The 10,019-nt window shown below is 45.6% G+C and overlaps 1 protein-coding gene across 1 annotated transcript in view; it reads left to right on the top strand.

Annotated features, from left to right (window-relative positions):
- The first annotated feature begins 2,131 nt into the window (after window positions 1–2,131).
- Window positions 2,132–10,019, top strand: part of LOC138579505 (killer cell lectin-like receptor subfamily F member 1) — a 216,911-nt gene continuing 209,023 nt past the window's right edge. Inside the window, exons 1-2 of the mRNA XM_069649827.1 lie at window positions 2,132–2,292; window positions 2,387–2,473. Of these exons, the coding sequence (XP_069505928.1) occupies window positions 2,431–2,473 (43 nt within the window). The 5' untranslated portion in view covers window positions 2,132–2,292; window positions 2,387–2,430. The remainder of the gene's footprint in view (window positions 2,293–2,386; window positions 2,474–10,019) is intronic.

The raw sequence follows: 10,019 nt of genomic DNA, 5'->3' as shown, positions 1-10,019 counted from the left end.
AGGTAATTTTCAAATGTGTCCTTCCACTTGTCCCACCTGAGGGGGGGGCGGCCGGGTTCATTGAGGAACAAAATGGGTGGAGGAATTGATGCTGCCATGATGAAGAAAGAATAGCACCAACTATGTGTGTGCAGATGGCTGTGGTGGCTGTGAAGTGGCAGGACTTTAAATACTAATGCTGTGGTGCTTAAAGGTAATTGACCAGTATTTGTGCACAGTTCACTGTGGGAACAATTACTTTTGATGTACAGGCCCCTCAGTTCCAACGAATGGAGCTCTATTTATTTTCTTTTTTTTTTGTTGATGTGCCTCACTGGCACAAAGTGACTTTGTTGTTGCCAATTACAGCGTTATTTTATTTCTCCCAGCCGTGGGAGTCCTGCTGGCAGTCAGCTGACGTCACAATGGAGACCGGGGCTCATAAAGTTAAGGCCGACACGTTGCCAGGCAACTGGTGTCACAATGGAGACCGGGGCTCGAGCTGACACGCCCCCCCACAGCGTGTGCCACAGCGCGTGTGCCTGCGCGCGGCCAGAGCCAGCTGAGGGCTGCGTGCGCTAGCACGCAGACAGTGAGGGGCGGGGCCTGCGCGCTAACAGCGGTGTGCGGCTCCCCCACAGCTCGCGGGGGCCTGCGCTGTAACGGCAGGGCTCGCGCAGCTCCCTCGCGGCTCGCGCAGCTCCCCCACGGCTCTCATTCTTCCCAAACAACACCGACTTGCTTGGGTGTACCACCTCTTTGTTGTTGTTCCTCTCCGCCTTTCGTCAGTCTGCCTCGCCTGCTGTCGCTAGTGCGGACGGAAGGGGCACAGTGCCGGCGATTCGGCACGAACGCAAAACGAAGCCAGCAGCTCCAGACAGGCGCCCAGGGGTCCGTGAATCGAATCCTCGTCGCCAATGTTAAAAGGATGGCTCGGGGCAGTATAGGTAGTTCAGGCTTGTTTAATTAAGTCCAGTTCAAGCAACAGCAGGCACCACCCATGAAGGCAGAACCCAACTGAAGATTACAGAACTCCATAAAGAACTCCACAAATAATAACACTCTGAGAATACATATACATCACAGTGGAACACTGTAATAAACACATGAATAGAACATTGTGATTTGTCTGGATCCACATTCAGAACTATGTTACATTGTTATTTATTGCTCAATGCATGCTTACCTAAGTAACACATAAATAAGTAGACTCAACAAATATCCTTGTTTCTTTTTCGAACTGTGGAGCAGAATCCTACTTAATTCTGGGAAAGAGCAATTCACCCATACTATAAGGAGAGGTTGTTATCATATTGTGAAATTAACTGTTGGATTTTTGTTGCCTTTGAACTGCCATGTATTACCTTATTGAGTTGTTGTATGTATAAGTGTGAGGGACAGATATCCTTTGTTAGAGTGTTTTGTTCACTTCATTTTAGGTAGGGAAATCCTCATCAGGAGTTTATCCAACCTTTTGAGTTAATAAAATGGCATCATTTGAAAAACTTTCACAAAGTTGTCTGCTTTACATTTCTGACACCTCACAATTAATTGCAGAGCTACTTGTAATGGGGATGTAAACTGTGTGAGTTGAATGACATCGCCAATACGTAATGCTACCATCTGTAGAGTATAGACAGCAAGTGACACTCCAGTTGTTTGGGTGATGACTTGTTGTCACAATGTAATTGAACTAGTAAGAGCAAAGGCATCACATGGGCTAAATCATTATTCAACACACATTTCTTTTAGTCATTATGGTGGATATGTCCACTATTTTGCTATGTGCATTAGACCATGGCACCGATGGAAACCGTTATATGTTCAAAATATTTGTATCTAATTAGAAAATTCATTGAGTGATAGACACATTTAAGATGTGTGAAATATTAAATGAAACATGTATAAAGCAACTATGGGCCCAATAAACAGAAGCACTTCCGAATAAAGATTAATGCAATGATGTTTTCAGGAGTGAGATGACATTACCTTTTTCTGAGCATGCAAAACGGCCCCTGCGGCACTGCGCTCGTCTTTGTTGGATGTTGCCATGGAGATTGAAACAATGTAGGGAGCTTTCACAACTTTCTGCGCGTCCCTTGCGTCCGCTTCCCAGCACATCACGTGTCTCCATGGAAACACTTCATAGGAAGACTAACAGAGGTTGTGTGGCGTCCTCAGTGCTCCTTATTGAAGAGCTTTCTGCTTTTGTAGAAAACTCTCGTACCTTTGCTTTTGGTGGATTTACTGGTTATCGAACTTCTGCCTGACTCTTTGATCTTCTAGTGGATTACCCATTGGATACTGCAACACGTACAGGCTTCTTTCTACAGACCACGGCTACACTTCTAACAGATTGCATCTGGATTACCCTTCAATTGACTTTGGTTTATCGTTTTTCCCACAGATATTTCGGAACTCCTTTTTCATGATATTGGATGCTCTGCTGTTATGGACTGGCACCTTCCGCTCCTTCCCTCACTTTTCGTTCGGGGTAAGGTTCACATTAATAACTCTTTCCTGTACAGTGTCCTGCACATGTTCACTGCTACAATCTTCTGTTCTCTTCAACAACCCTGGATTTAACAACAGTAGAATTAGGTGATAATTGGTGTCATGACCTATTTACTTACCCTTCAGATATATATAGAATGAGTGACGTATGTGAATAGAACGGGTGACATATGTGAATAGAACGGGTGACCAATGTGGATGGAACGGGTGATGTATGTGGTTAGAACGGGTGACATATGTGGATGGAATGGGTGAAATATGTGGATGGAACAGATGAAGTATGTGGAAGGTACTGGTGTAATATGTAAAAGGTACGGGAAGTATGTGGATGCTACGAGTGAAATATGTGGATGGAGTGCATAAAACAACTTAGAAATACACAGAACGGACCGGAGTACATGGAACAGATTCGAATGCATGGAACGGATTCAAGTGTGTGGAACGGATTGGAGTGCGTGGAACGGATTGGAATGCGTGGAACGGATTGTGGTGCATAGAACGGATTGGAGTTGGTGGAGCGGACTCAAATGCGTGGAGCGGACTGGAGTGCGTGGAGCGGGCTGGAGTGCGTGGAGCGGACTGGAGTGCATGTAGTGGAGTGGAGTGCATGTAGCGGACTGCAGTGCATGGAGCGGTTTGAAGCGCATAGAACTGCGTGATTTACATGGAATGGTTTGGAGTGCATGGAACTCTTGAAAGAGCATGTAACCCATCAGATCACATCACCACGCTTACTCTCTTCTTTACACCACCATTTAACTAGAACACAGAGATACTATAACACCATTCGGTATAGCTGTTCTCATACCAACATCTGCCGCATACTCCCCATCACTCTAACTAAACACTGCTGGTTACACCCCCCCAGCCAGGCGTTTCTGCTCAGGCCTAACGCAGCCACAATCGGTCTGGATAAATCCTGCCAGAACGAACACATACTCTTGATCTCTCAACCACCACACCTACCGCTAAGAAGCAGCTTTTACACGAATGCCACACCAGCTGCACACTTATCCGGTGCTCACACGCACCTTTGACTCTCTCTACTCTCTCTACTGGCTTGAACTTTGGTTCCCAAGGGCGTTCAACCTACCAGCGCCTTCAGACCATACCAATGGTACATAAGGCGCTATATAAATGCAAAGTAACATAACATAACATATGGAAAACAGTATTTCATATAGTGATATTTGCATTTACAGATACGTACCGATCTAGAACCTGGAACCAACCAACTGATTTTTATTCACCCGGGTATTGAGCACAGAAAATCCAGGTTAGTTGAGGTATCTGCATAGAGAGCTTTATTAATTTGAGTATTGCCATAATAGTGCTAGCTTTGTCTCGTTCTTTCCAGCCTGGCATACCATGTTGGATTCTTGCTCTTTCATATGAACCACAGAGTCCCCTGTGTTAAATACAGGTTGAGCCTTTATTTCGTAGGGAAGATCAGCCTCTTTCAGGACACCATGGTAGTGTTACATAGTTTAGAACACCTCCTGCTTCGCTCTCCATTCCGACAGATGCTTCATAATGAAAAGAGGTAAATGATTTTTCTTTACCTCTTGCATTAATAAATAATCAGTTGAATGAGTAATCAGTACACATGACACACTTGATTTACATCAGTTTCCAATTAAATGGTCCTGAGGAAGACATACTGACAAGATATTTTGTTTCATCTTGCCGAAACTAGCAATTACGACGGACAACAAATAGGTGTCCAGATTCAGAAAATGGCTACCTCAGCAAGTTGACCCTTGTTAAAATAGGCACATTGTTTTTTGTAATATTTATTGTGTTTTTTTGGTCAGCTCTTTTTCTGATACATGGTGATGTATTTAATTAATTTACGTTCGTAGCAACATTGTGGATATATCCACCATAATGACTATCAGAAATATGCATTGAGTAATGATTTATCCCATGTGACACCTTTGCTCTTTCTAGTTCCATTATCATTTCCCCTGGTGTCAATGGGTTATGGTGAGCCCGACTGTTTGGTGTCGTTGTCACAATGCGTTATCATCCACTGAATGGTGTCTTCCGGCCCTCCCTAAATCTCTGCTAATTTCTCCCACAAAAAAAGAATCAACGCTCATGGATTTTCTGCTCCTCCTGCTCTTTTTCCAAAGTGTCACTCGGGTCCACGTGTCTTGTCCACACACTTCATGAGATAGGCAAAGCCTAGTGACTGGTATCTCCCACCTCCCTGAATCTCTGCTACTTCCCTCCCACAGAAATCACACAAGTGTAGGTCTTGCACAACCTGTCCTCAGAGTGTCTCTGCTCTTCCTGCTCTTCCCAAGTGTGAACCACAAGCTGGACAAGTTTTTATTTAATCCAGGGCATGTGTCACCTACAATCATTTAGACACAGAATTCCAAGTATCTTCTCATGCCTCCAAACTTCACTGGTATTTTCTCTGTATTTGTATAGGTGAAACACGCATTTAAAATACATGTTCATGTGTCTCTCACAGTCACCAAAGCAGCCCTCACACTCAGGGATTCTCTCTCCCAAGACTCACTAGAGAGCAATTGTTCACCCACTTTACCCTCTTCAAATCACTGAATGTATCACACAGAATCCACAAACCTGCCCTTAATGTAACTCTCTAAGACCCCAGTCACTTGCAACCTGTCCCTACTCTTCCTTCTTTGAATCAACTCCAGACAAAAAAAACGATTTTTGCAATTTGCTTCTATCGCCACACAGTGGAGAGAGTGAAGAGGTGCCATCATTTTCTTTTTCAAGCTATTGGCGATGAATCAAATGAAATAAATCAACCAGATGCCACTTAGACAATGTGTGATGTAGCAGGGTAAAGGGCACAACATGCCAGCTGCTATTTCAAATGTTGAGGAGTACCCTTGTACTTTCAAAGAATGTGAACACCTTTTCTGTACAAGCAACAGCTATTTTTCTCTAGCGACTTTGACAAGGTCCACTGCCTGAATCACATGATTCTTTTGAGCTAATTTAAAATGTGGCAATAAGAAAAAGTATGCCACATATCTCCTGATAATTCATCGGAATTGTGGTGGAACAGATAAAACCACGCTTCTGCCGATAAGGAGTCTCGTGAAAGTGGCATATTGTACACTGATGTATACAATGGTTTATGGTCTTTCCATCGAAAATTAACCATCGAAAAGAAAATCCATAGAAATAAAACCAACGAAAAAATATTCATCAAAATTAAATTTTTTCAATTAAAAGTGCATATCCGTCGAAACCTTTCCATCGATAATATGGAGAGGTTCCATGGAACCCTAACCCTAACTCTAACCCTAACCCTAGAATCCATCGAAATGTATTCAATGAATATGCTTTTCAATGGAAAAGCATTTCGATGCATACATTTCGATGGATAGCAATTTGATGGTAATTAATTAGATGGTTAGACCTGACACCTAAACAACGCCAGTCTGCCAATCTCACTGCCATGATGCTTATTGGAAACTGGTGGACGGCGGTCAGAAAATCACTCTGTAGGTGCACATGAAACCAGAAAAAGGAGCAGTCAGTACACCATGAAATCATCATATATACCGCTGGATATCACTGCCACAGTGGATCTGGCAGAAATGGGATAAAAACCAGAGAAGAAAGTGTTTACCTTTCCACCAGAGCAAGATGGCGATTGCAGGGTCCCATCAAGCATCAGTGGCTATACACCTGCACAGATGCAGATGACAGTGAGCAAAGCAAGCAGCATGAATGGCAGCACTGGATGGAGAGTGGCAGTCTGAATATGGAGCAGAACCAGAGGAACCAGAGGAACATGCAGTACAATATGTCAATTTGTCCAACAAAGGACATCTGTGGGGTCCAATGTGCATTCAAGGACAGGGAAACATGTTTACTGTATGCTGCTTAGCAGGGCACAGCACATCTCCAACAGTGCAGCCATATACGTGCTGCATACCATTGCATTGCTTTGCTGAATGCCAGAGATAAGATGTGTGTACTCTGGGAAATTCAACATGTGCTGTATGAGCATCAAATGCACGCGCGCGCACGCACACACACACACACACACACACATATATGCACACATATAACTAGAATTTGACATATATTTTCCACCTATAGGGCACATCACACATAGTGGTGAAGATCCCTTACCTATTTTCCATGGGCACGTATACAGGTGATGTCCGCAGAGCACACAGTCTGCATCTACAGACTTAACCAACAGACCATCATGGACCTGACTGATGCTATAGTGGCAGACCTAGAGGCATAGATCAACATTGTAACAGCCATTGTGCCAATACTGATGAAGGTATCATGTTTTTTTGCCAGTGGATGTTTCTACACCACTGTGGGACATGATGTGGCATCACATAACAGGCATTTAGTAGCATTCACAGCAGGTGGCTTCACCATCAAAACCATAAAGATTGCATTCCACAGTGTGACTGATCTCCCCAACAAATACATTGGTATTGTAAAGGTTTCCGCAGCATCAACCTGCAGGCTGTGTGTGATGTAAAAATGGCATTCACACATATATGTGGCACGTTCCCTAGATTAACACATGGTGCCATGGCAATTCAGAACAGAAGCATGCTAAGATTGATGCACATTTTGAGAAATAGCAGAACGTGTCTGATTGGTAACTGTCCAAACACATTGAGCAGGGAATGGGTGTATTGCCAAAGGGCATGTCAATAATGTGTCCTGACCAATGACATGTGTGACCCTCCATTCCCAGAGGAGATGCTGCATGTCCATGCAAACCATGTGTTCTGCTGGTGTGCAATCTTCAAACAGCAGCAGACTAGCACTACAACCAAGCACACATGTGGACATGCAACAGAAGCAAATGTGCCTTTGCAGCCCTGAAAAAACAATGGTGCTGGCTGCACTGCGCTGGAGGCACTCTCATGTATGCACAAGGCATGCAGCAACTTTCTGGTGTGCCGCATCCGACACAACATTGCCATTTCTGGGGGTGTGCCATTGCCACAAGATGACAGCAGGCGAGGATTAAGCAGACAACACATAGGACACAGCAGAGGAGGAATTGTCCACACACTCAGAAGACTGCACAGCCATGAGATAGGTAGTGATCCATGTGGAGGTGAGCACAGTGCCACGACATGTAGGATGCACCAAGGGCTTCACCATCCTACACTATTTTGCATTCATTCATCTGCTGCAGAAGGACAGAGACATCAGGCAAAACCGATGCCACACAAAACAGCTGCTATTCATAAGTGGTCAATCACTCTCAAAAGAGTTGCTTTCCTCTCCCAACCTCCCGGTTGGTCACCCTAAGTTACCTGGGGCAACCAGACGTGGTCTCCCTGCTCACTGTGCTCAGAGAGGCACAGCTTCACCTCACTGATGAGGCCCAACAAGGCTGAAACACGCTGTCGGTACTCTTGTTCAGAGAGGAATTGCCATAGCATTTCGGTGCTGGACTGCCCATGTGGGCGGGACAAAGACTGATATGCAAATGGGTATTTCCCATCTGTGAAAGGTACAGTGAGCAAAAAGCGTGTGCTGCAAACTCTCACCTCAGAACAGGTTATCATGCCATGTTCTCTCTAGAGAGGTGCGCCTGCTACCTTTTGTGAAATATGTGTAAGGAACTTGGGGTTGGTCACCCTAAATTACCTTGGGGAAACCAGACGTGGTCTCCCTGCTCACTGTGCCAAGAGAGGCACAGCTTCACCTCACTGATGAGGCCCAACAAGGCTGAAACACGTGTATGGGGTTGCTGTCGGTACTCTTGTTCAGAGAGGACTTGCCATAGCATTTTGGTGCTGGACTGCCCATGTGGGCGGGACACGGGACAAAGACTGATATGCAAATGGATATTTCCTCTCTGTGAAAGGTACAGTGAGCAAAAAGCGTGTGCTGCAAACTCTCACCTCAGAACAGGTTATCATGCCATGTTCTCTCTGGAGAGGAGCGCCTGCTACCTTTTGTGAAATATGTGTAAGGAACTTGGGGTTGGTCACCCTAAATTACCTGGGGCAACCAGACGTGGTCACCCTGCTCACTGTGCTCAGAGAGGCACAGATACACCTCACTGATGAGGCACAACAAGGCTGAAACACGTGTATGGGGTTGCTGTCGGTACTCTTGTTCAGAGAAGAATTGGCATAGCATTTCGGTGCTGGACTGTCCATGTGGGCGGGACAAAGACTGATATGCAAATGGATATTTCCCATCTGTGAAAGGCACAGTGAGCAAAAAGCATGTGCTGCAAACTCTCACCTCAGAACAGGTTATCATGCCATGTTCTCTCTGGAGAGGAGCACCTGCTACCTTTTGTGAAATATGTGTAAGGAACTTGGGGTTGGTCACCCTAAGTTACCTGGGGGCAACCAGACGTGGTCTCCCTGCTCACTGTGCTCAGAGAGGCAAAGCTTTACCTCACTGATGAGGCCCAACAAGGCTGAAACATGTGTATGGGGTTGGTGTCGGCACTCTTGTTCAGAGCGGAATTGGCATAGCATTTCGGTGCTGGACTGTCCATGTGGGTGGGACAAAGACTGATATGCAAATGGATATTTCCCATCTGTGAAAGGTACAGTGAGCAAAAAGCATGTGCTGCAAACTCTCACCTCAGAACAGGTTATCATGCTATGTTCTCTCTGGACAGGAGCACCTGCTACCTTTTGTGAAATATGTGTAAGGAACTTGGGGTTGGTCACCCTAAGTTACCTGGGGGCAACCAGACGTGGTCTCCCTGCTCACTGTGCTCAGAGAGGCACAGCTTCACCTCACTGATGAGGCCCAACAAGGCTGAAACACGTGTATGGGGTTGCTGTTGGTACTCTTGTTCAGAGAGGAATTGCCATAGCATTTCGGTGCTGGACTGCCCATGTGGGCGGGACAAAGACTGATATGCAAATGGATATTTCCCATCTGTGAAAGGTACAGTGAGCAAAAAGCGTGTGCTGCAAACTCTCACCTCAGAACAGGTTATCATGCCATGTTCTCTCTGGAGAGGAGCGCCTGCTACCTTTTGTGAAATATGTGTAAGGAACTTGGGGTTGGTCACCCTAAATTACCTGGGGGCAACCAGATGTGGTCTCCCTGCTCACTGTGCTCAGGGAGGCACAGCTTCACCTTACTGATGAGCCCCAACAAGGCTGAAACATGTGTATGGGGTTGCTGTCGGTACTCTTGTTCAGAGAGGAATTGCCAAAGCATTTCGGTGCTGGACTGCCCATGTGGGCGGGACAAAGACTGATATGCAAATGGATATTTCCCATCTGTGAAAGGTACAGTGAGCAAAAAGCGTGTGCTGCAAACTCTCACCTCAGAACAGGTTATCATGCCATGTTCCCTCTGGAGAGGAGCACCTGCTACCTTTTGTGAAATATGTGTAAGGAACTTGGGGTTGGTCACCCTAAGTTACCTGGGGGCAACCAGACGTGGTCTCCCTGCTCACTGTGCTCAGAGAGGCACAGCTTCACCTCACTGATGAGGCCCAACAAGGCTGAAACACGTGTATGGGGTTGCTGTCCATACGCTTGTTCAGAGAGGAATTGGCATAG

Source organism: Ambystoma mexicanum, chromosome 3p, assembly GCF_040938575.1.
Source record: "Ambystoma mexicanum isolate Mex_15411 chromosome 3p, UKY_AmexF1_1, whole genome shotgun sequence".
NCBI classification, from domain to species: domain Eukaryota; kingdom Metazoa; phylum Chordata; class Amphibia; order Caudata; family Ambystomatidae; genus Ambystoma; species Ambystoma mexicanum.
This window is presented reverse-complemented; position numbering and strand designations above follow the sequence as displayed.